The 27,594-nt window shown below is 32.3% G+C and overlaps 1 protein-coding gene across 1 annotated transcript in view; it reads right to left on the bottom strand.

Moving 5' to 3' along the window:
• Positions 1-1,058: 1,058 nt before the first annotated feature.
• Positions 1,059-27,594, bottom strand: part of Lmbrd1 (LMBR1 domain containing 1) — a 98,087-nt gene continuing 71,551 nt past the window's right edge. Inside the window, exons 14-17 of the mRNA XM_026391346.2 lie at positions 26,476-26,554; positions 6,761-6,852; positions 6,457-6,588; positions 1,059-1,720 (exon numbers count right to left, since the gene is read on the bottom strand). Of these exons, the coding sequence (XP_026247131.1) occupies positions 6,475-6,588; positions 6,761-6,852; positions 26,476-26,554 (285 nt within the window). The 3' untranslated portion in view covers positions 1,059-1,720; positions 6,457-6,474. The remainder of the gene's footprint in view (positions 1,721-6,456; positions 6,589-6,760; positions 6,853-26,475; positions 26,555-27,594) is intronic.

The raw sequence follows: 27,594 nt of genomic DNA, 5'->3' as shown, positions 1-27,594 counted from the left end.
ATTTTCCTTAAATTACTCTTTTAGACTATTCTTCCCTTATATCAACAGAAATTGTGTGCATGAATATCTCTGTATATTTACTTACTCTCTCTCTCTCTCTCTTTCTTTCTCCAGGTTTTCAAAAGACTTCAGATAAATACAAAGTGGGACCAGACCAGTGAGGAGAGTGGATGTAATAAAGTTTGATTGCTTTTCATTAAATATTAGAACAAAGTACACAACAGAATCTGGCACATCAAAGATACAATTTGGATAGTCATTGAAGAACTTTAAGGAAAAAAAATCATTTGCCCACAAATTTTGTCTGAGTCCTAGATACACCAACTTGATGTGCAAAAAAGAGGCAGCTCTGGGTACCTCCTAGACTGCTCATCTGCTGCAAAATATCTTCTATGAGTAATAGAAGACATTGCTTTACACATATGTGAGAATCCCACTTTTACTTAGCTGAAGCAGATGAGAGTCTAGGGGACTACATAGAGAAAACACTGAATCATATTAGCTTAAGTCTCCAGAAAAATGTCATCCCTAAGTTGTGGTTTAATATTTGTTTAATGACTTTATTCTAGAAGAAAGTTTTTACATCCTCTGTGCAATCCTAGTTGAAGATTAGGGGTTGCTTCCTGACAACTTGCTAATGAGGGAAATAAGGCAACCTCCAAAATTCATTAAGGCAATGTGTGGGGGCAGGGAGGGAGAGAGAGACCTTCCTAGCAACAGGGTGTAGCTTAATCCATATGTGCAAATCTAATGAAATGTGTCAGTTGAGATTTAGTTAAATGCTGCTGGTATGCTTCTAGGTCTGTCCAGGGAAACAACTCAATATCAGGAACTTGGGCAATTTGGTAAACTTGGAGTTGATTCTTCTGATAATGGTGGATATTTATGAAGCATCACTCTAAAAAGCCAGAAATGTCCCTCCCAAGGACCTATCTTGCATCACTCTAACTCCAAACTAATTAAGAAACCTTCTGATACAGTGCGAGGAGAGGATGTGTTGTGCTTTGGAGAAGACAGCATTCCAACACTAGAAAAATTTTTATTATAACTCAAAATATGATAATTTGTTTCATGTATATTTATTCACATCAGACATACAAATCTTGGTGATATTGATAAAAGTCCAGTTACTGCCATGGGGCCACTTGCCTACACATTCTGACAGGGGCTATTTTCTTCCATCCTAGAAATTCAGTAGTCATCATCCAGTGCCTGGAATTTGCAGGAACTTGGGTATTAGTTGACTGGAATAAACGAATGATGTACATAAAAGCTAATCCATCTGGAGAGTTCTTGAGAGCCAACCAGATTTCCTCTGGAGATCCCAAATTCTCTTTGCACATGACTTTCTAGTTAAACTTTAACATAAATACATTTGCTCATTAACTTTCTTTACATAAGGAGTCAAAATGTAACTTCCAACTAAATTTCAGTGCCCAAAACATTATCTTCACACAAACTCAGTGTTTTCCTCTATCAAGTGTAAAAATGTCATCATCCATCGTCTTCCTTTTGTCTTGGCTGCCAGGATTCAAAGATATATTTACATATAATTGCAAACTATTTTATCTTCTGATGAAATTCCTCATTTTAACAATGTTTAACAACATTGCTAAACTACCATTTCAGATGGTCCACCAGTTACATTTATTTTTACAACTTTAATGAACTGTAGTGAAATAATCTTTTCTTGATCCATTTTAGGAGTCCAGCTGGGGCTCTGTAACAAAAAAAAACAGATTAATAGGAGAAATACGTGCAAAATTTAAGTTTTACATGACACAGGAGCCCTCATGAGAAAAGGAAGACTCAAAGAAGTAGAGTTGAATGCTTACATGCTGAATTAGATAAAGAGAAGTAAATTATGGAAATGGAACAAGACAAAGAATCTTGGGCTAGGAACAGTTAATGGTAGAAAAGTTACTAGGAAGACAAAAGTTAGTTTCACAAGATTTGTTGATAAAGGTATTGTGGTCCCAGTGATAAGAATGGTGCTTTACTTTTGATATAGAAAGGATATCTTCTAGCATGGTTTTATCTTCTGCTTTTAGGAAGAAAAGGGGAAGGTTAGATGTTCTTGCACCTGCTGTTTTTAAAGTAGCTTGTAAAGGAACACCTGTATGGGGAGACTTGTAGAAGAGGCACACAAAGGACAGACACAGACACACAGGGAAGGTGCAGACAGACAGAAGGATGGCAGAAAAAAGGGGGTACCTACCCCTCTGCCATCATCTTTAATAACCCAAAGTTACATATTACCCACCACCAATGACTACACTTTAGCCAGTATTTCTTTTAATCCTGAGTGCTAGCCAACTGAGATAAGGTCCAGGTTAATGCAACAAAGCCTCTCTCCTTTAAAGGATGTCATTATGTAAACCAGGGAGTGCATCTGCATAGTTAACTTCATAGCCTCAGCAGGGAATTGTTGGGGATTCCAATCCTGGGAATCAGGGCGCCAGTTACCCCCAGGAGTTTGCTCACCAGGGGAATGCTTCCCTGTCTATTTCCACGGCCAGAATATCTACAGTAGATTTATGCCAAAATGTCTACTTTGTGGCAGCAAATTCTGCCACCCTTCAATACTCCCTCTAACAGAGATAGTATCTTTTCATTTTTCTTCTCCTTACTCACTGTATAATGCGGGTATTAACACCCATTTCCCCTTAGGTCTCTTTGTACCTCTCTTGTTCAACCTTCCAATCTTCATCAACAATCTTTTTATATTGTTAGGGTTTGGATCTTAAATATCTGTTAAGCTCACATGCTATACTAGGTTGGTCTCCAGCCAATGACACTATTGGATAGTGCTGGAAACTTTTAGGAGGTGGGGTCTAATGGAAGGAAGTTAGGTCACTGGGGGGGCCTGCCCTTGGCAGAGAAGTTAAGACACCAGTCCCTTCCTCCTCCTTCTCTCCTTCCTAGCCACCATAAAGTGAGCAGCTTTGTTCTGCTACACAATCCCTGCCATGATGCTCTGCCCAAAACCTGGAGCCAGCTGACCATAGACTGAAACCTCTGAAACCAGAAGCCAAAATAAATCTTTCCTCATTTTAAATTGATTTTCTCAGGTATTTTTTTCACAGTGACAAAACTCATAAACAGTGATCAAAGTTGATACTTAAATTCAGTGCTATAATCAATGTCTACTACTGTGTTTGTCTATGGATTGATTCTAAAACAGCATATCACTGCTCAGTAGTATACTTTGAAAACATTTTTTCTTATATCTTTTGTATTGTTTTGCTTTGTTTTCCTGGAGTTCCTAATTTCTTTTCTTCACTCACACACACACACACACACACACACACACAAACAAACATATATTTTCCCACCCTCCTCACCATATCCTGGTATAGTAGCTCTGAATTGGAAGTCAGTTCCAGGTTCCTCATATTGCCAGTACCTTCTACACAACTGAAATACTCACTTTGAGATTTGCATGGAACATGAGGGTCTCAGTATTTTGGAAAGTTATTACTCTAGAAGACCTCTAATTTAGGCATTTTCAGAAGAATTTCAAAGGACATATGTTGTTCATTAGTGGTAATTCTAACACTTAAATTAGTTTCAAGAAATCATAAAGTTAAAGGCATTCCATATCACTAGGAGGGGGGAAAACACCTTAGTGTTAGAATCAAAGTAGACTTCTAAATATGTATGCAACAAAATTTGAGAAACTAATAAGAAAAATCACATTGTAAAAATATAACAAAATAAAAAGCTAAGATGTTGGTCTGACAAAAAGAAATTATTCCTTGAAATAATGATGTGTGAGTGTATGGGTTATTTAAGACATGCATGATACAATCTCTAAACTTTAAACTTCTAGGTAGCAAAATAAATCTCAAGTCTCTAAATAAAATATAAAATAGGACTGGGGATGTGGCTCCGTGGTCAAGTGCCCTTGAGTTCAATCTCTGGTACAAAAAACAAAAAACAAAAACAGACTGACTATACATTTCCACTCTAATCAAAATACAGTTTATAGGCTTAAAACTTCTAATTAGCAAATTTACATGTCAACTGAATATGTTCCAAGTACAAGGAGCTACTGCAGGCACCAGGACAAAGTTACAAAACCAGATGTTGTGTTCCAAAATCTGCAGTCAGGAGGAGGCAGACATAAAGGCAATTAGTTACAATGACACTGCAAAGGGTGCCACTGAGTACTAGAATCAGCAAGGAACCAAGCCTGAGGGACTTAAGGAAGGGGGAACCTAAAGTGCTAAGACTGACACTTGAAGAATAAGGATTTTCTTGGAAGGTTAAAAAAAAAAGGGGGGCATTACATATAGAAGGAATAGTTCACAGAGTGCAGATGTGAGGTACCCTAGCCAAGTAGATAGTTTGTCAGTCTGGCTCATATAAATGGTGTGGGGATGGCAGAGAAAGATGAAGTCAGAAAAGCCTTAAATATCACATAAGGGCCTATGGATTTTATTCTAAAATAACTGAAAGCTTTTCACAGCAAAGAAATGAAAGAAACTGATTTGTATTTTAAATGCCATGGAAAGACTGAAAAGAGTCAGGACTTGGCAGAAAACCCATTGAGGAAGTTCAAGAACCATTATGTGCATTAGTCTGCCATAACGAAATGTCACAGACTTGGGTGGCTTATGTAATAGATTCCTGCTTCCCCCAATCCCCCACAGATATGGAGTCAGGAAGTCCAAGTATAGGGTACTGGCAGGGTTAGATTCTCTTGAAATCTCTTTCTTTAGCTTGCAGACCATTGCCTTCAAAATTGTGTCCTCACATGGCCTCTTCTTTATGCACATACATTCCAGATGTCTCTTACAAGGACACCAGTCATATTGCCTTAGTGCTCTTTTTATCTTAATTATCTTTTTAAAAGACCTATCTCTAAATATAGTCATATTATAAGGTATAGGAGTTCAGGGCTTCAACATAGGAAGTTTGGAGAAACACTCACTATTCAGTCCTTAACAGAATGGCAGTAAAAGTGGAAAGGAGATAAGCTGAAGGACAGATATAAAGTAGAAATCAATATGACTTACTGTTTGATGAGTCAGTTATACCTGAGACATAAAGTCTGCCTGATATTTGGTTTAGACAATCAGGTGGGCCTAATTTGAAAAATTAGGCCATTTGTCAAAAAAAAAAATACTGAGAGAGGCTTAGTTATATTTTCAACATGATACAATTGAAACAGTAATTTCTAGTTGACAGTGAAGTAAAACTTCAGAACGTAAGAAAAAATAATATGTATGGAAACTAAGGATACAGTAAGATTATCCACAGAGAAAATGTAAAACAAGAACAGAAGAGAATGAAATCCTGATGAATAACACTAAAGATTAGATAAAGAATCTTAAGTCAAACATGAAGTCTTTAAACGTATGTCAAGAGAATTAAAGAATGAAAACAGAAAAAAGTGGTACAAAAATTAAGTGACAGAAGAATTCAGTTGAACAATTATTCAGATTTAAGAATAATTCTTAATTCTTAAATCTTTCAGAAACTAAAATTTTACTTCAAGGATCATATTGTATACTTTTTATGAATTGTAATTTGTTTGTGTTAGTAAGTTAGAATAACCGTTTGTGGTTATTTTTAACTATTCAGAATGTGTTCAAAATACTGATATGTATATATAACTTTCACTATATTCTTGTGCAAATTTCAAATCCTTAAAATGAAAACATGTTTTTAAATATGATGTCAAGATCAGTAAATTGATCTTTTTTCAGAATTATTCTAGTCAATTCCATTTATGTTGGAAGACAAATTCTAAGGTCATCTATAAAACACATGCCACCCATAGGGATAGATAGATGGATAGATTGATTGATCCATATATATCTGTATATATATATATATATATATATATATATATATATGCATAAATGTCTTAAATACTCTTGTAGAAGTGGTAACATACTTAATGGTTAATATTTGAATAATATAACAAACATCTTAGAATGCCATTGTCTTACGCAGTTAGAATTTTTTTCATGAAATCTACCTGAGTGGCCCTAATGATTTTAAGTAGAAAATTACAAACAAATTCCATATGGGAGTAATGTTTATTATGTTACACTATGAGTATTATTTTTAGACAATCAGAGACAGATATACTATTCTGGAGACTCTAAGGCACAGATATCAGTGATTTATTATTGTTTTTAAAAAGCAGCAAAAGGGAATATTAATTCTGGAAGATTTTTAATCAATTTAACACTATTATACATTAAAGATTTTTTTCCACAAACATTCCCTCACAAAGCTGGTAGTTTCATATTTACACAGTATTAATTTTAGCAATTTTAAGTGTTAATCTATGATACAATAATGTTACTTCAGAAACATAAAAAATATAGTCCTTTTTAACAGCCATGCTCCCATTTTTGATGAAAGCTAGTTAGTTTATCCTAATGTATAACTTTAAAACTTTAAAAATGCATAACAGATATTCAGTCAGCTTTATAAAACCTTTAAGACAGAAGGCTGTCAAACAGAATAGACAGAGGGCTCGTCATCACTTATGTCTGAATCTTCATCTACTCCTTCAATGACTGATTTTTTCCCTTTACAACAGGATACAATTAATCCAATCAAGAATACCTGTAAATTTAAAAAAGCTGGGTGTTATTTTTCAAACATAAAATCACTTAAAAGTAATGCATTTAAAATTCAATGGCAGTACTGTGATACAAAAGGACTACTGATATATAAACAAGGAGTTTATACACTGAACTTTATAAAGGAAAATCATGCCTGGGATATCTGTACTTACCCCAAGAAAAGCCCAGTTACCAAAATAGTATGCGGCACTAAAGAACCAGAATTTGTGAAGAAATAGGTATGTCCGGGTAACGGTACACTGATCTATAAAATAGAAAAAAAAAAAAAAAAAAAAAAAAGAACTACGGTGAGATAGTTTTTTCTTAAAATGGATTCATTCTATATCTAAAATGTGATTAGCCAAAGCTAATGGCCAAGATCATACAATCAGTAAATGTTTAGAGATAGACAGAACTGAAATCTAAGTTTCTCTCCCAAGCCCACTCTTAACCACCTTAATACAGTGTTAAACTGCCAACTATTATGACATATTTAAAAAAAAATTAATGCCACCACTGTAATCTGGATTTTAAGTGTAAAAACATTATCTTGACTAATTTATTTGAAACAAAAATACTTTTAAGCTAGAGTGTCAGACATCCTAAAATAAAAGGATAAACTTTTCCAATGAAAAGCAGGAAAAAATGAGCAAAGGAATCAGATATAATTGGAATTAACTTGCACTTTTCTAAGAAATGAATTCTCAGAACAGATCAAACATAGGAAGGTTCTTTTGAATCTTTTTCTTTTTAATAATGCTGTTGAAAAAATACAAAAATCATTATTCATTGCTATTCTTCCTGTTTAAACTTTAGAGATCATTTATAGCTACAATTAAAAATAAATCATATTTTTCTTCTACAAATAAAATGTAACTCATAAGGTAGTAGACTGGGTTTTTGAAATTTGTGTCAGATTCTATTAGTATTATCTAAATATATTACTGCCATTAGGTTACAAATACATGTATACATATTCACATATATCTAGTAAATGATGTTTAAGGAAATACTTGCTCACCCCAGCTATTCAGAATGGCCAGGCTTGAACAATATTGCATAACTGTGTGAAAAATTTTATTTGCTACAGCTAATAGAGGAAAACAACCTCATATATTTTAAATGGCCTTTATTCTTTACAAAATAAAATTTTCATCTTACAAGGCAACTTCTTTCAGTCTATTAATTACAAGAGATTTTGATTTCTGAATTACTTTTATCCAAAATGGACAATAGCAAAACATCCTGCATTCAATTAGAAGACCAATATAACATCTTTCTGGTGATTAAGGAAATACACCTTTTATTTTTATGAACTGTCTTCTCAGCTTCAATAAGTGAGTGCTATTTTTTCATAAAACAAAATTGAGCTGGGAACTTTGCAGCCCAGCTTTTATATAAAGGATCTAATATACTGTAAAAATTTTTTTGGTTGATACATGATTGTTTGAAAAGTAGAAATCAGGTTATATTTTACCAAAGTACAAGAACTATCATATAGATATGTAAAGTTTTGAGCCTGTGAATCTTACATACCTTCCACTTCGACATTGTACTCCAATATTTACTTCTGAATTGCTCAATATGAAACTGGACAAACCTGTCTCTTTTTCTTGCAAAACATGCAGTTTAATAGAGAAGCAACCTGTTCCTTCCACAGTGACCAATCTAATTCCTCTCTATTGATCCCTAAAGGGCTACTTCCATATCCCTTCTACTCTATCAACAGAAGAGCCTAGAAGGAATATTCACAGTTCTCTAAGAAACCCAAAAAGCCTTCAAGCAGTAGTGACTGAACAAATGTTTACCTGCCTTCCTGTAATAAGGAGGCAAGATTACAGTTTTACACCAAGTGCTGGGAGTTCAGTATACCAGAGGAGACTCCTAGATAAGAATCCTATTGTCACTTACTCTCTGCTCCTACCACATTTTATTCTCACTTCAATTACAGAATTTACTCCATAGTAATATATTTAATTTGCCATTTTTCCTATTCAATAAGCCTGAGTATTCTCAAGTACCCATCAGAGCATACCTGTTCATTCATATTCAACATGACTGGTGAAGCAAAATTAAATTTAAGAGAGGGAATATCTTATTTAAACTATATATTGTTGCCGGGCGTGGTGGCATATTCCTGTAATCCCAGCAGCTTGGGAGGCTGAAACAGGAGGATTGAGAGTTCAAAGCTAGCTTCAACAAGGACAAGGTGCTAAGCAACTCAGTGAGACCCTGTTTCTAAATAAAATACATAACAGGGCTGGGGATGTGTCTCAGTGGTTGAGTGCCTCTGAGCTCAATTCCTGGTACCCGCCAAAAAATAAAAATAAAAAATAAAATAAAATGTATATTGTTAAATAGTATACTTTCTAGTCATTAAAAACTGATATGATTCCAAGGCTATTAAAACAAGACACTTGAATTTCATATCTTAAAAATGGAAGTATAAATGAAATGTCCAGCATGATGAAAGAAAAGCCATGGCTCTATGCTCCAACCCACTGGAGGTGGCTACCACTTGGTCTCTTTGCCATGTGAATGGGCAAATTAGAAGTGTGGTGCCTGTGTACTTGTAAGATGAGAATCTCATCATTTTTGTGTAAAGACCAAATAAGTTATTATCAAAAACCCTGTGCAAAGTGCCATTTAATATCAGCTCAACTGAACAAGTATAAGCTTGGTTGTAAAAAGTCAGTCTTCTCAATACTGATAATACTCCAAACTTAAATCATACCCTATTTGAGTCAAATATATGATATGTCAAGATCATTGTACTGTCTTGAGCAACTAATAAAAAAATATAAAAATTCTATTACATATTTTCATACTTAAAGATGTTCTGAGAATAAGAATTTGAATTAAAAACTTCAGATCTACAACAGGAATTTTAAGTCAGAGATTGAGCTGGCAGAAGCAAGTAAAATCGTTATTCTTTAGTAGTCTAATAATTCATCCAGTGACATTTTAAATTGGCATATACTCAGATTCTTTGGATTACCATCAAAATCATACCTTAAATATTTTTCCTATCATATTATTTACATGCTCACTATTTTTAAAGGTTGTGATTGATCTTTGACACAGCTTTCCAACATTGTTAGTAGTCTTTTTTGTTGAAATACAACACGACTAAAAGTACATACATAAGAATATGTAGCAGCTTTTATAGTTATCTTTATACGTCTATTATATTGAGTTCTATTTATAGTAAATGGCATACACCCACAGAATTATTTGTTAATAAGTTCAATGCACATATTTCAAATTTAAGGGATGATTCCACACTGAGTAAATGGAGGGGAGCTTCTTCTGTACAATCTGTCAACTTGTTGCTGCTCACCTGAATCACAAATATCTAGATTTATGAATTTCATTTGACATTATCTGATAAAGTTAGAAAAAACATTCTGAACTTGGTTTTACCTCAAAGGAAATTTTCAAGTTGGTGAATGTTCCAGTTAGGGATTGTGTTTTAAAATCAGAGGTGTTCAAAGGACTTCTGACTGTTGTAGTTCAAAAAAACATAGAAGTTCCAATTAAACTGACAACTAAATGTTGACAATAAAATCTAAAATGCAATATTTTTCTTTCTGATGACAGTGGCCACACAAAAAGAAAAAAATCAAAATTTATAAAGTCAAGAAAGTCATGTGAAGCATATGAATACAATCAAAAATGTTTAACTCTTGTTACTTCTACCCTTCTTCCATCTCTTCTCTTCTATCATCACAGAAATAATAGAAAAATGTAATGAAACCACTGTTTGGCATATAATTAGAAACTTTTCCTGATACCTTATATATATATAATTCCTGTTTCCTCTTAGAGTACTTACTATGTCCTTTTTTAAAAATGTGTGTTGACTGCTACTAAGGTAACTATAGCTGTTGATTATAATAAATAGCACCTTTTCCTTTAAATGTATTTTAAAAAATTACTGTTGATTTAAGTCACAATTAAGTTAAACCTTCACTAGAAATCATTTATAAATAATTATTGTACTTACTAATCAAATCCTTATGTGATTAGAAATAGAAAACATTTAAGAAAACTCATGTCTCATGGTTGCCCATGACTATAATAACTTTGGTTTCTGATTAGGGTCTTACTACTATTGAAGTATAAGGGACATATAAATATTAACTATACACAGGACAAGAAACTTTGGACTTTATTTTGATATGATTAGGAGTTACTCATCAAGTGGTGTTAAGAGGGGATATAACATGAAATACAGATTGGAGGAGGGAACTCACAGTAGAGAGAGGTTCACTAAGAAGACAATTCAAGTGAAAAAATTAGCTGTAGGGATGGAAAAGGTTGAATCTGAAAAGATTTTTAGGACGTAAAGTCCCAGTTTATCAGTTTTATAGTCAAATAAATTTACAGCATATGAAATACATACACATAAAGCATTTGAGAGAGTAGCAATATGCAACCAAATAAGTGGGAAGACAGAAAAAAATGAAAATATATAATAAAAGCTAAAGTTATATATTTAGCTTAAAATTAACAAAATTGTTGGTATGGCTTAGTGGTTTGATCCCCAGTGCCAGAGAAAAAATTTAGCAAACTGCATAGCTACATAAGTGTTTTGTTAAATCTCACTGGGATTGCTCCATAAAGGGGTAAAAGAACTGATGAACATCAATAATCAAAGAAATTCTAAGGAAAATAAATATTTTTATTATATCTTAAAAACAAACTGCATTGGGCTAATAAAGATAGAATTTGTCAGCCGGGCATGGTGGCGCACACCTGTAATCCCAGCAGCTTGGGAAGCTGAGGCAGGAGGATCGAAAGCTAAAAGCCAGCCTCAGCAAAAGCAAGGTGCTAAGCAACTTAGTGAGACCCTGTCTCAAAATATACAAAATAGAGCTAGGGATATGGCTCTGTGGTTTTGTGCCCCTGAGTTCAATCCTTGGCACCTCCTCCCAAAAAAGATAGGATTTGTTACATATTTTGCAGTAACAAATGAATTAGTTTTACAGTAATCTTTTTTTTTTTTTTTTTTTTGAGACAGAATATTGCTTTGTCACCCAGGCTGGGCTCACTGAGGATCCTTCAGTTTCATTCTCCCCTCCAAGCAATTGGTAATTGTTTTTTATTACTTTATCTTTCTCATAAAACAAAAGCATTTTAAGGGGTATACTTGAAAAAATTAGAGGCAGAAAATTGAAATTTAGTTCTTGAATCAACCACTAATATACTGTGAGATTCTGGGATGAGCCATTTAACTTCTGAGTATCAATTTCTTTATAAGTGACATAAAGTTAATGTCTCTTATATTATGTGGTGATTGGCTAGATCGACCTTTTGAGAATTAAATTTAGAGATCTATATTTGATTAAAAAAAAGGAAAAGTGATGTTTTCTGAGCTAGCAATCTTAAGCAATAATCTGTAAGTAGCTGAGAAGCTTCACAAAATTAGTTAAGCTGGCTCTATTATGGACTCTGAAGAATTTAGAAAGTTTATAACTAATTAACTTCATTATATTGTCTTAGTTGAACTTTATCAGGACAATCAAAATGTCACCTAGAAAAAGAACCTCCACATTAGGAAACTTTCTCAATCTCCAGCAAAATCCAGGAAAAATGATGTCATGATCAATACTCAATTTTCTGGTCTACATGGCAACCTTGCCTGAAAATGGACATAATATATCAGGCTATCTCAGCTAGATGATCCCAGCCAATAAGATCAATGAGGCCTTCTTTGTGCCTTCATGCTTACCTAAACTGTATGACTATAAATTTGGTTTTCCATGTAGACTCTTTTTCCCTGGTTGGAATTCACTAATCCTGAGCCTTTAGTTTCTTTGATACTTAACATTTACTATAGTAAATTGATAAACAGTCATCTGACGAATATATTAGTCTCCTCTCGGGTTATATGTAGCTAAATATAGATGTTAGAGACAAAGATAGGGTAGTTTGTAATCCTTAGATCTCCATCTTATTATTCTAATATTGTACTACCCATTTTACGGGTTTACTAGATTTCAATCAAATGAGGTTATCCATCCAAATGTATTATGTGCCAAATGAAAGATTATATGTAAATATAAAGTACATAACTATGAAGATCTTTTTTAATCTGTTGAAAACAAAGCTTTCTGGTTTTAAAATGACAGTCATTTGTTTCTTATCTTTCCCAAGACCTTATTAAAGTTACAGTACAGGAATAAAGCCAGAAGCAATCCTTTAACTGTGAAGAGAATAGAAGTTGGACCATCAGCTGATGAGAGGCTTCAACAATAATTTGGAAGATGAAAAGCCACATTTAAGGTCTCCAGTAAAACAGATGATTTTCCTCCCATTTATTTTAAAATATAATTTGAAGATCAAGAAGTCTCAACCATATCCACAGAGTTCCCAGCAGTGAGAAATCATAGTTTCTGACACTTAATATGAATTGACATGAATATGAATAGATCGTCAGATATATAGAAATCTATCAGCATGAGGGGAAAAGAACAGGATAAACAGAATTGTTCCAAGATAAACAGAACTGTAATTTTATTTAAAGAAAACCATTTAGGAAAATGTTTAGTGTCTTCAGATACTGAAGATGATGTTACATCCATTAAGACTAAGGATGACTGGAAAAGAACATCAGAAGAATAAAGTATCGGTAAGAATGCATTACATGAAATAAAAATTCAAAATATAGTTCATAAAGATGAATACATATTTAAGAATTTAGAACAAAGTGGTAGGCAGAATACATGAAGTATGAGATGAGACAGATGATCAACTGAAGGTGCCCTGCAACTAAAGAACAGGAACTCCCAAAAAGGAAAGCAGGAAATAGAAACCATGATGTTAGCTTAAAAAAAAAAAAATGACTGGTATTAGCTATCTCCTCAGTTAAAATCAAAGACAAAGATGATGCCTTGCCCTTAAGATATAAGAGAAAAATTATTTCTCATGTAGAATTCTAAGCCCAAAGTACCCATCAAGCGTGACATAAAAATACTTTTCAGATACACAAAATACTTTTCAAATATGAATTTCACACACACACTTTTTTTTTTTACTATAGCAAAACTAGGGACATAGAAGAGAAAATCAAGAAGAGATTGTTTCCAATACATCAAAAGTTTAATGATCAGAAATTATAGCATTATAAGTTTGTAATTAAAATTTGTAAGATAGAATCAGAGCAATTAAACCAAATAAGAGAGAAAGTCAGTAGGTTCCAAGATGAAAGCCTTTAAGTCTATACAATGAATTTCATCTAACATAAAGAAGCTAGAAGATATTAGGCATATTAATGTCTTAGGCTATTTTAATTACACTATTCAAAGAGTGGAAAAAGAAAAAATAAAAAGGGTGGTTTACAAATGTTGTTTGAACGAGACAAAGCAACAGAGAGAGCAAGAGAGGGAGATGGCTGAATGTGTGTATTTCATTGTCAAGGGGCTTACTTACATTCATATAAGAGACTGGGACAGGTATCAATTAAGAGAAAGTTGATGTTTTAAAAAATATAAATGTTTTAGGAAATCAAAGAAAAAAGGAGAATGCACACATTTTGAGATTTAATAAAGGTCTCCTTTGAAATAAACCTTATAAGATGATTAGAACTCTGACTAATGAAAATGGGAAGGATAGAGTAAAGAACAGTTGTGACATTCTAAGAATGTAATTGAAAAGCAATGATGGTAAAGATGTCCATGTCCAGAAAGTATATTCTAAAAAGCTAGAAACTTGTATGACAGGGTAAATAGTGACAGTCCTTAAAACCCAGAGAATTTATTAGATAAGGAGACGGGGAAGGTCTTATGTTTATTATTGATGAAATGACATTATCAGAACACTTTGGAACAGTGGTTTCTATGATGGGTCCTCAAACTAGAACCATGAGAAAATTAGGAGGTAGGGTTCTAGTTCAGAACCACTAAATCAAAAACTTTGCAATCTGTGTCTAAAAAGCCTTACAAGTGATTCAGATGTATACAAAAGTTTGATAACTAGTTTTCCAGAACAATTAAGCCAATATCAGTATGTAGTGCAAATCAGAGTTTAATAATACAATTATTATTACAATATAGCAATTATTATTACAATATAGCAATTAATATGTTTTATCCCTCATACAGAATTGTTTTCTAGTTAAGGTTATTAAAATTATCTCTATTACTAGAGTTAACTTGTCTTCATATTATAGATCATCCCAACTTTTGGACTTGCATCCCCAAATTTGTTGACTATAAAACAAAAGGACAAATATAGATTTTTTGTTTTGTTTTGTTTTGTAACAAGGATTGAACCTAGGGGCGTGTAAGCACTGAACTACATCCCCAGCCCATTTTTATATTTTTATTTAGAAATAGGGTTTTGCCAAGTTCCTTACGGCCTCCCTATGTTGCTGAGGCTGATCCTCCTATCTCAGCCTCCTGAGCTACTCAGATTATAGGAATGAGCCACCACACACAATCCAAATATAGCTTTTTGAAAGGTCACTATCCCATGTTCTTGATTCTGAGGGACTTAGTGACTTTTATTCTCCTAAAGAAAGTCATCTTGTTAATTATAAAATTTCAGAAAGCTTCACTTAATATGGACTAGGAAGTGTTAAGTCGATAGTTCACATTCAAACCTGCCTTTTGAATAAAGACAGTAACAGTCTTCCATTGCTTTCATTTCAAATTGTATTTATGAACCACCACTGGGCAGAGCACCACATCCCAAACACCATCATCCCAAAGCACTAGCATCATTTTTCTACTGAATCACTTAAGGCTTAGTTTCTAGAGAAATCTCTCAACCAGCTTCATTCTCAGCCTATTAAAACTAGTCTTTGTTAAAATGAACATTTTATCTGTAACTGTAAATATCAAATGCCAAGCATCATCTACTATAGTAACTCTTTTAGTAACATTGGTTTTAAACACAAGTAAAATGCATAAAACATATTTTTCTTTTCTTCCAGGCCAAAGTTTGGGGAGGGAGGTTAAAAAAAAAATCACCTGAATCCATTATAAGTGACAATGTAAATGTAAACAGTATGGCTTAGATACAAACTTGAAAATAAAATTTCAAAGGACCACAAAAGTTCAAGGAGAAAAAAATATTCCATGTTCTGAGAAAAGATGGTATAAAGAATGAACTAATCTTTGAAAAGTAACTATCTTCCACACTCCCATTTTTAACAAACTGGAAAGAACAAACATCTTCCTAAAATCAATATTTACTTGGCAAATGCATATCACTATATTGTCTCTCACTGATTTTGCCTTTAAAGATGTTTAATTGTGCTTTTTTCCATTAGAGAATATAAAGTATTTATTTTAAAGAACAGAGTAAATATCTACTTCTTGCCTGCCTTAGGCAAAACCAGAATTTTAGTCTTCATTTATGCATAAAAGCATCAAAAAATGAGATTATATATATATATATATATATATATATATTCTTCCACTTACCATTGATGTTTACTTTTCTATTAAAACATATAAAGTTGTACCAATATATTTTATTTATTGTTATTTAAAGTAGTATCATTAATGGGTAAATACACAGTTGTATCTTTTGATTTTGCTATTTCTTTTCTAACCTTGGTAGGGCTTGGAAACTGGTTAGCTATTGGAAGAGAGAATATACATATATAACTTCAAGACTTCCATCTGAATAAATAGTTTAGGAGACAGAAAAGGAATAGGATCACTCCTCACTACCCCATGACCAGGGAAGGTGGTAAGAAAGTGGAAAAGAAAAGGAAAGGAGCTCAATATTGGACTTTATGTTTCAGGGGTTGACAGGACATGCTTGTCCCTACAGATGAACTAGAAGATAGTTAGAAAATAAGAGCACAAATTTAATATTCTGAATTCTTGATTTCACCCCTTTGAATTACTAAGCATGAATAACCTCTATATGTCAACTGCCAATTCTCCAAACATCACTAATAAACATCATTGACCTAGCAAAGCTAAATTTATTAGAGGAACTGCAATGGGAGAGAATATGAAGAAGAAATACTGAGAAGAATATTTATAAGGTTTTAGGGGATGGAGTTGGCTGGACCACTTAACATCTTGCAGGGTGGGGAACTAGCTAGAACTAGACAAAGTTTATGATGAAATAGTTTTGGATTAGTAGGTACAGTGAAAGGGAAAATCTTGAAGCAAGCCTTACTGAGCAATTAATCTTGCTAAATGAGCTATTTTAGTGGTTTCAATCAGGAGTATTTCCTAGAGCAAGTAACTAAACCAATTAAAAAAAAATATTACTGAACATAAGGACAGGGAAACACGCCTACATTCAGCATGGCTTAGTGTAGTGACACTATGTTGGTGTCACCAGCTACACACATTTCAGAGGTTAAAGCTTTCAAAATTTATTAATTGGCACTTGGGAATGGCTTGGATTTTATTATAAATTGTTGAAATTAAATATGATACTCTGTGATGGACAATATGCTGGAGCTGACCAAGTATATTTGGAAAATAACCAGTAAGAAGGCTAAATTCCTGATACAATTTATGAAACTATTCTGACTAGAAAATCTGCTTGCTTATGTTCATAGCTTTCAAAGCAAAATCTTCACATAAGAAAATGTTAAAAATAGCTCCATTATTTCATGTATTTGTTGATTGATTGTACATCATATTCTGAGAAGTATCTCTTCAGGTCCTTGGACCATTTATTGATTGGTTTATTTGTTTGTTTGTTTGTTTGTTTGTTTGTTTTTTGGTGTTTAGCTTTTTGAGTTCTTTATATACCCTAGAGATTAGTGCTTTATCTGATATGTGAGGGGTAAAAATTTGCTCCCAAAATGTAAGCTCTCTATTCACCTCACAGATTGTTTCTTTTGCTGAGAAGAAACATTTTAGTTTGAGTCTATCTCATTTATTGATTCTTGATTTTAATTCTTGTGCCACAGGAGTTTTACTAAGGAAGTTGGGGCGTAATCCCACATGATAGAGATTAGGGCCTACTTTTTCTTCTATTAGACACAGGGTCTTTGGTTTTATTCCTAAGTCCTGATCCATTCTGAGTTTGGTTTTGTGCATGGTGAGAGATAGGGGTTTAATTTCATTTTGTTGCATATGGATTTCCAGTTTTCCCAACATCATTTGTTGAAGAGGCTATCTTTTCTCCAATACATGTTTTTGGCACCTTTGTCTAATATAAGCAATTAGAGAAATGCAAATCAAAATCACTGTAAGATCTCACCTCACTCCAGTGAGAATGGCAGCTATTATGCATACAAACAACAATAAGTGTTGGTGAGGATGTGGGGAAAAAAGGTACACTCATACACTGCTGGTGGGACTGAAAATTGGTACAGACAATATGGAACACAGTATGGAGATTTCTTGGAAAAATAGGAATGGAACCACCATTTGACTCAGCTATCCTTCTCCTAGGTCTATACCCAAAGGACTTAAAAACAGCATACTACAAAGATATAGGCACATCAATGTTTATAATAGCACAATTCACAATAGGTAAACTGTGGAGCCAACCTAGATGCCCTTTAATAGATGAATGGATAAAAAAAATGTAGCATATATACACAATGGAATATTACTCAAGCAATAAAAGAGAATAAAATCATGTCATCTGCAGGCAAATGGATGGAGTTAGAGAAGATAATCCAAATGTCCAATGTTTTCTTTGATATAAGGAGGTTGATTCATAATGGGATAGGGATAGGCAGCATGGGATGAAAAGACGAACTCTAGATAGGGCAAAGTTGTTGGAAAGGAAGGGGGGCCATGGGTTTATAAATGATGGTGGAATGTGATGAACATTATTATCCAAAGTACATGTATAAAGACATGAATTGGTGTGAATATACTTTGTATACAACTAGAGATATGAAAAATTTTGCACTATATGTATAATAACAATTATAATGCATTCTGCTGTCATATGTAAATTAAAAAATAGTTCTATTATTAAAAAATAGAAAGGAAATTCATAGAAAAATCCTAAATTGTTTAAGGAAGCTGGGTTACATAATCAAATATAGAACACCAACTTTCCATTTTAATTGGTAAATTATTTAAAACTAAATGAAAAAAAATCTTCAATAGGTTTTAAAGTACTATGTGCCTTTAGAGAAGATTTTAATTTCTGAAGAGTTTTAAATATGTTTTTTTGTGGATTTAAATTGCCCTTTTCCATTCAGTCTCAAAAGAAATATATCATGTAAACTTAGTCAATGACTCACTTTACATGATTGGTTATGTCTATAATTAAGTCAAAATTTATTTGATACTAAAAATATATACCAGAAATGATAGAAAGATATAAGGAATGAATTATTTTGTAGCAAATTCAAAATTAAAAGTAAACATGAAAGATTAGCTTACTTTCATAAGTTTTACTTTTCATCTAAATTGCTTAGGGAATCAGCAAATAGCATTATACTAACTTTTACAATCAAAATAAATCCTGTCATTTTGTGGGACAAAATACATCACGTTAAATCACTGGAGATTCAAACTTAAACTTACAGAAATAAGAAAAATAATGCATATAATGTAAATATTTGTAATACACATAATACATAATTATGCAAATGACATTGTATAATATCTCTAAAATGGTATTCATAAATGTTTTCTTCAACAGTTTCACATTTTGGTCTATATTTGATTATTGTAATTTTTTTTTAAAGAACAGCTATTCAGATGGTATACAGTGATTCTCATTGTAGGTTTTTTCCTCCTAAAATCATTCTCTAAACATATGCACAACATTTTTTGAACGATGTTTCATGGTCCTTGACCTCTTAATGTTTCCGCATTTTTTAATCAGAAGGATACTTTCTGACATGTAACTACAGTACAGGTATTAAGTTCAGGACATTTAATATTGGTATTATATTTTTATTTATCCTGCCATTCATTTTCCAACACCATCATGTATCTTTTTAATTTCTATTTTTATTTTTAATTTTTTCTCTGTTTGTTTTGGTATTGGGTATTGAACTTACAGGCTCTTTACCACTGAGCTAAATCCCTAGCCCATTTTTTTTTTTTTAAAGATAAAGTGAGAGAGAGAGAGAAAGAGAGAGGGAGAGAGAGAGAATTTTAATATTTTTTTTTTTTTAGTTTTTGGTGGACACAACATCTTTGTTTGTATGTGGTGCTGAGGGTCGAACCCGGGCCGCACGCATGCCAGGCGAGTGCACTACTGCTTGAGCCACATCCCCAGCCCCCATTTTTTATATTTTATTTTGAGACAGGGTCTCTCTAATTTGCTGAGGTTGGCCTCAAATTACAATCCTCCCACCTCAGCCTACAAAGTTGCTGGGATTACAGGTATATACCCTTGCTAATATTCTTTATAGTACTTTTATCCTCAAGTACAAAATCCAATCCAGATTTATGTATTATATTTTATCACGTCTCCTTAATATTCTTTCATCTGTAGCGAAGTTCCTCAGCCTCTTTGTCTTTTATGACATTGACATTATTGAAGCACACAGGACAATTACTTTATGGCATGTTCCCCAATTTGGGTTTGTCTGCTCTTTCGTTTTTAAATCATTAAACATGATTTAATTCATGTTATCCATTCTTCTCAGGGTGTCATTTAATGAAACACAAAAAGCAAATTTATTCCTCAGTGATTCTAATTTTGATCACCTGATGCAGATATTGTCCAATTTCTCTAATATATAGCTACTATTTTCCCTCTTTATACAAATAAATAATCCATGGACAGATCTCTTTGTGATTTTAATCCATAGTTCCCTACATTGAATTTACTTTCAATAACTAGTATTACATCTATCTGTAAATGTTTTGTTTGGGCCATTTATAAGTCAGGATTTCATTGGTACATTCATTCATTTTAAAACAGTTTTTTGTTACTGGCCAATATTTTGAGTTGTCCTTACTCAAAATCTTTTCTTTGGTTAACTATTCTATAATCTGTGTCAGTAATCACACAGATTATAGAATAGTTGCAAGTCTCCATTTATACTCTTTCTCTTAGTGATCCTTCACAGTCTCTTCCCATCCATTCCTGACTAGCCCAGCATAAACTTTTTCCTCCAAAATTCTAGATCCGATTCAACTGCCAACTCAATATGTCTACTTGAATGTTTAATGAATAATTCAAACAAAAAAATGTTCAAAACTAAATGATGTTCTCTTTCAATGCATGAAGTAGGAAAACTGACATACAGAATACATAAAAGCATTCATTTGGGGAAAAAATCAAGAGGAATTACCCAAATAGTAAGCTCTTGAATGCTTTGGTATGATTCTGTATTAAAAATCAGTTGTTGGGGCTGGAGCTGGGGCTATGGCTCAGCGGTAGAGTGCTTGCCTCACACATGTGAGGCCACTGGGTTTGATCCTTAGCACCACATAAGAATAAATAAAGATATTGTGTCCATCTACAACTAAAAAATAAATTTTAAAAAACTATATTAAAAAATCAGTTGTATATACTATTTGTAATATTTACATGCTTTTAGTTCATATAACATCCAATATGTGGGATTTTAAAATACTATTTAATCAATACTATTTAATCAATACTATTTCAATCTCAAATTGAAAACACATTAAGGAATTTTCTCATTGAAAAATGTACTCACTTTACTTTTTTAATGTTAATTATTTTTGAGTTGCAGAATAATTCTCTATTACTTCAGCCCATTCAAACCATTCTCAATGGTTTAAAGATTTGCCATTAACTAAATCTCTTTGTACAGCATCAACACTATTGACCACTAGACATGGCATTTTCTTGGGTATTAATATGCTGTAGTTTCTGGTTCATCTCTTATTTTCCAAAATTGTATGTCTTTTCCAACATCTAGATTTAGCCTTTTGATTTCTGGCTTTCTGTATACTGTCTGTGCCTTTCATTCTCTTGTGGCTTCAAATAACCACTTCCATTTTATTTAAAAAGCAACAACAACTTATTTTTAAACTTAAAGCGCAAATGATGAAATAGTTTTACATTTTATTTTTCTCAAACAAAACACAAAATATGTTACATGTAGGAAAAAGAGACTTGGAATGAGACTTGGAAAAAGACACTTGGCATTAAAGTCTCAGTCTGATACTATTTGTGCAACTTTTAACTCTTAACTCTTGGAGCTCTAGTTTCTTCATCTGCAAAATTAAATTATTTAGATAATCTTTCTAGGATTTTTTAGTTCACCAGAAATGATGGATTTTTAAAACTGGTCATTTGGGAACGTATTGTTTGATCACTCTCCATATTCTTCAAATGAATCTATGCTCCTGCCACAATTTTAACATGCCAAATATATTTATGTCGTTATGCCTTGTTAATGCACATTTTTTTCCTTTTCTTGGAATATCTTCAGGTTGTTTTGTTTGTTCATTCAGATTTAACTATTCTTTTGAGTCCAACTAAAACGTTATACTGCCCCCTGGGCAGAATAAATCATTATTCCTTCCACCTTTACATACTTTCATTATAGTTTGCCATTTATTTTCTTCCCGTTACAATTATTACAATTATTTATTTTTAGATTCAGTTCTATTAGCCTATATGCTTTTTGAAGGGAAGAATTCTATATGTGTTTCCTCTGACATTTTCCCTTTCTCCAAAATCTAATCCAGTACTTATACTGCCTATTGTATTTGTCCTTTAGAGCACCCTAATCTTTCATTTTCCTATATTCACTCAAATATTCATAATTATGAATATATGTTCCTTTCAATAACTGTTGGCTTTAAAGTATTTTCCTCAGATCTACATATAAATCAATTATTGTTATTATTATTATTATTAATCCTTATTATTATTATTAATCCTTATTAAATTAAGTAGCAATCAAAGAATATAAAAATAGAAACCTAAAAGTCCCCTTGCATAAGAAATATAAAACTTATCTTCGAATCTGCTCAACTGGCTCACTTTGAACATAAAAACTATGCAGAATACCTGTCAGGATAAATTAAGTATTCCTGTCGCCTTAAGAGAACTTTATAAACATAGTAAAACAGATTACTGCTAAATCACTCTATTTAATAGATTATTTTAAACACAGTGTAAATTATTCTTTGATAAATGACTTTGTCATTCTAAACATAATGCTCAAAATTTTAGTAGTATTTTCTATATGTTTAATAAATGTCAGACCAACTCACACATGAATAAAATATTACTGTAAAAAGTCTCTAAAATGTGGTTGATATGAAGAAGAAATAAATGTGCATATTTTTAGAATTTGTTGCCAAAAATTTTTTCAGGGAAACTAGCAATCTTGGAAATAACCTATATTATCATGCTGTTATTTCATTTCCAAATCTAAAAATCATTCTCTAAGATTGTTACTTGCTGGGGCAAGGGGTGGGGTGGCAGCTCAGTGGTAGAGCACTTGCCTGGCACGTACAAGGTCCTGATTTTGATCCCCAGCACCACAGAACAAAAACAACAAAAATTCTATTACTTACAAAAGATCACATTAAATATCTTATGCATTATATATACTACTCTAGTCAAATGTTCTCACCAAAATGTCATAAATAACAGTACTGAATTTTTTCCCTACCTGTTAAATTTCTTAGTTTCCATTTAAATGGATACAAATGTACCAGTCTCTCACCATATATGCCACTTCCAGACTATTCTTATATATCTAATATCATGTCCTTTTCATCTTACCCTATCAATATTTAAACTACAGCCTCTTGGGAGAAAAAAAAACTACCCTGCTACCCCAAATTCAATTACCTTATTTCTACCATCTTCTTTCAAGCATGCACAAGCAAGTTAAATGTTTAGATATGTGATATAGAAAAAAAAAAGGATTAGGAAAAGTAAATGTAATCCATAAACCTAAAGGGTAAATTTTTGTACTGTAAAGTAACATTTCAAAAGATGAGACAACTGAAATGTTTAAGAAAAATGGTAGTTCAAAGAGTCATTTTAACCACAGTAAATTAGATCAGACTAAAGAACAAAAATACTGAATGTGATTCATAAAAAAGTTATAGACAAATGTCTCATTTGACAAAAGGTCTATAATATACTAATTAATGCAGTTCAGCAACACAGGGACATTTTAAAATCCCCTTTATCAGTAAAATATATTCTTGAAACCTCACTATGTTTTTATTTGTTTTTCTAAGGTTTCAAGACCACTATAACAATTTGGGAAATAGATCTTCAAGGTAACTACCCCCTTAGTTTAAAAAAAAAAAAAACTAAACCAACACTAATTTTTCCTTCTATGTTCATTTAGCTAAAGATGATAACCAGAAGCACTTTAACTACTGACCCTCATTTGTGATGTATATATCATTTTATAATAAAACATCTAGGAATAAAGTCACCAATAAAGTAGATTCAAACATTAAGTAGCATTTATTCATACTAGTAAGATTTAAACTATTATTTCTTCATACAAGGTAAAATAATCTCTATTTTTCTATCTCATCTCTTGACTTTGCTCCTTTCTCTAGTTTTGATCTCATTCCTTATTTCCTATGCCTCTGGACTCTGGTTGGTCAGCTGATGCTCTAACCCTCAGTGTGTACTTTGCTTCCCATACTTATATCCCCAATCCCACTTCAATTCCTCAAGTCATGCCTTCTCCAAACTGGTATGAATAACAATCATAATAGTTGTTCAGATTTGTTCAACAAAAATAGAAGTTGATAATTTCATCTCTGTCCCTTCACATATTTACCTATCATTACCTTATCTTCAGTCAGAACCCATACATTTTCCTTCACAGACTATCAAAAATTTTTGCCACTTTCTTCAATAGTCTATTCTCAGTAGATGATATGAACTTATATTTCATAGCTAATCAAGAAATACCACTTCCTGCCACCCTCAGAGTGTAAAAACTTACTATCCAAGACTTATTATCCTGTTTCCTTCTTAGTGATCTAGAGAAAGAGGTGTGCCTCATTCTTTCTAGCATATTATGCCTTTTTAATCATATTCTCCCGAATTGGATAATATTGGTCTATCAATCAGCCTTGCTCTCATTTTTCTTTAACCTCTTCTGCTCCGCTACCTCCAATCTATCATCAACCCTAAAGTCTTTCCTAATTTTAAAAAACAAAACAATAATTCAACTTGGCATGCATACCTTCTCTAAGTATCTATTAATAATTTCAACAAAGTAATATAAATTGTGACTACTATTCTTTCTATTCAATGAAATTAGTTTTACCTCCATTAGTTTTTTTCTTCTTTTCTGTCTTCCCTGTACCTTCTCTATCTGCTTGCCCTTAGAAAATGATTTCCTGAGTTTTAGTCTCCATTCTCTTCTTACTCTCTGTCCTCTGAATCCCTTACATTTATATCTGGTTGCCTGTGAAATCTCCAACAGAATGTCCCCATGACATTTCAAGTCAATTGAACATGTCTTACATCTCTCTCTAATCTTAGTAACTTTTAACTTGTGTAGTAATATCAAAATTTATAAAACTAATTAGAAACTGGAGGGTCATTCTAGAATCTGTTTTCTTCATCACTACTTTGGATCTAAGCAATCAGAAATTCTTTAAATTTATTTCACAAATTTCTTTCATCATTTTCTATCATCATGAATTATATTTAATTCAAGTTTTTACAATCTTATTGGATTACTATAGATAGGTCCCCTACCCTTAACTTATTTCCATGCTCTGGTCTCAATTTCTTAAATCCCTTCTTTATATAACTATTATAAATAACCTACTGAAAATAAATCAGATGATAACTTCTATTTTCTTACTTAAAAAACTCTTTATTAGCTCTTCAGTCATTTTCTAAGATCTTTTATGATCTGGTTTCTAATTCTGTAATTTCATTCCTCCATCACATACTTACTCCCATAACTGAAAAATGATATGATAGTATATATAACGCATTAAAAAATAATGTTTTGTGTCCTTCTTGAACATAAATCTGTATAATTTAATTTTGTTCATGCAATTTTCTTCTTGGCATAGAACAGCCTTACCTTGACACAAGCCAGATAAATTCTTCTTTCATCTTGAAATACAGCTCTAGTATCTGTTGAAAACTTTATTCTTAACTATTACTCTACAATAATCTCCAACAGGTAAAGCTACTCACTTCTTCCTTTAGGCTATCCCTGTTCTCTATAATTGCTCCTATTACTCTCTATCACATTATATAGTTTACCCATCTAAAATAAAACCTCAGAAGTTATGTTTTTGATAATGGTAATGCATGAATGAGAAATATACTATATTTGACACATGGAGTAATAAATATACCATATTTGACACCAGTAAATAAAAGCATTTTGAAGACAAACAGAAAAAGTTTTTATAAATTTTGAAAAAAATCAATTGGTATTCTTTAATCAGAATTGAATACTATAATATTCAAAGAAAAAAAATCACTTTTACAACTCATGGAAAATAGAAAAAAAATCATTCTCTAAAATATACAGTAGTTAAGAGCAAAGTCAGAGATTTTGTCAAAACAGTGAAATACTGTGTTCAAACACAACTGTATGTGCTTACAAGTTAACTGCTATTATAACTAATACTATTACTATAAACTAGAGTGATAAGGATGGATTAAAAATTGTTCCATATCATAGGTACTTTTGGTCTCAGAATTTACAGATTCCAAAAAACTTTCTTGGAATTTTCTAAAAAAAAAAAAAACAAAAAAACCCATTTAATAGTAATTGCTTATTATATTAGTAAATGTAAAAAATAATAACTACCTTTTGTTACTTCCTAAGTAACTAATTGATAATGGTTGATTCCTTAATGGAAATCCTTCCATCACCAAGAAATTCTGTTAAAGACACTTACCATCTTCTACTAGCTGAAAGTTCCTTTGTTACCACACATTAAAATAGATGCATCAAATGTTTAACACAGCAAAACACAAGATATGTCTTCTCTAAAAAAATGATAAAGTACAAGATTGTTAAAAAAAAAATCTGCTTTACCTTCAGGGGCATCTGCATCACATCTCTTTGGCACAGAAATGGTTGTATTGCCTTTAGTATCATTAGAAGTTACATTACTCTGAAAGATGAATATATAGTTAAAGTGAAAATATTATATTATTAACTATACCTGGATTTTAAAAAGTAATCGTAGTTTGAACTTTATACTCTTTTCCATTAATTACATCTATTTGATATTCTAAATGGCAAATTTAATGCAAATTTCAATTGGAAGAAAGAGAATTATGGTAAATTTAATATCTGATCTTTTTGCAGTAATTTTTTTAGGTCCTGTATTAAACAACAGAGCTGCTTCCCAGAACAAACATAAAGTCATTAATAAACTTCTAGTTTAAATAGGGCATCTAAAAAGAAACAGAGTACTTAATTTTAGACTTATGAAGCAGGCAAAGAATGTCTTGTGTCCTCACAAAACATAACTTTCCTTCCTTCTTTCCTAGAGAAATGCTTACTAAGCATGACTTAGTAGACTACATACAGGGGAAAAGGCAGAAAGAGAATAAAATGTGAAGTAAAAAAAAAAAATGGTTCAGTGATCTAACACAGTGGATGTCAAACAAAGGTGGTTCATGTACTTCCATTATGATCTAAGCCTTTTCTGATTCACCTAGATTATTACTTAAAAATTTTCAATGAACTAACTAGCTTTTTATTATTTAGCAATATTATAGATGGTATCAACTGAGGGTTTGATGTGCTATGATTTTTTTCATTTCTAATTACATGTTAAACTAAAGAAAGAATGTAGGAAGTACAGTATAAAAAAAGGAGTAATCTGGGCAATACAGGTTAGCAATGCAAGATTCCATTAAAGCAATGCTTGAAATAGGCTCTGAAAACAAATATGATTTGAACTGTTAGGAAATAGAGCAAGAAAGTAATTTAGGACAAAGAAACAAACTAAACAAAGGTTGAATCAGTTATTGTAAAAATATTTAAATGTCAAAAAATCTAAACTTGCTGTCTAATTAAAACAAAAAACACAACTGGCTTTTAGGAGATCAACATCATCAAGAAGTCAGATATCACGATACCCATCATTTTGAAAGAAAGTCAAGTAATTTACAAATAAAATATTCAGACAGCCTTTCCTGTGGG

The sequence above is a fragment of the Urocitellus parryii genome, chromosome 8 (genome assembly GCF_045843805.1).
Source record: "Urocitellus parryii isolate mUroPar1 chromosome 8, mUroPar1.hap1, whole genome shotgun sequence".
In the NCBI taxonomy this organism is placed as follows: domain Eukaryota; kingdom Metazoa; phylum Chordata; class Mammalia; order Rodentia; family Sciuridae; genus Urocitellus; species Urocitellus parryii.
Note: the sequence above shows the minus strand (reverse complement) of the source record. Positions and strands in the feature narration are given on the sequence as shown.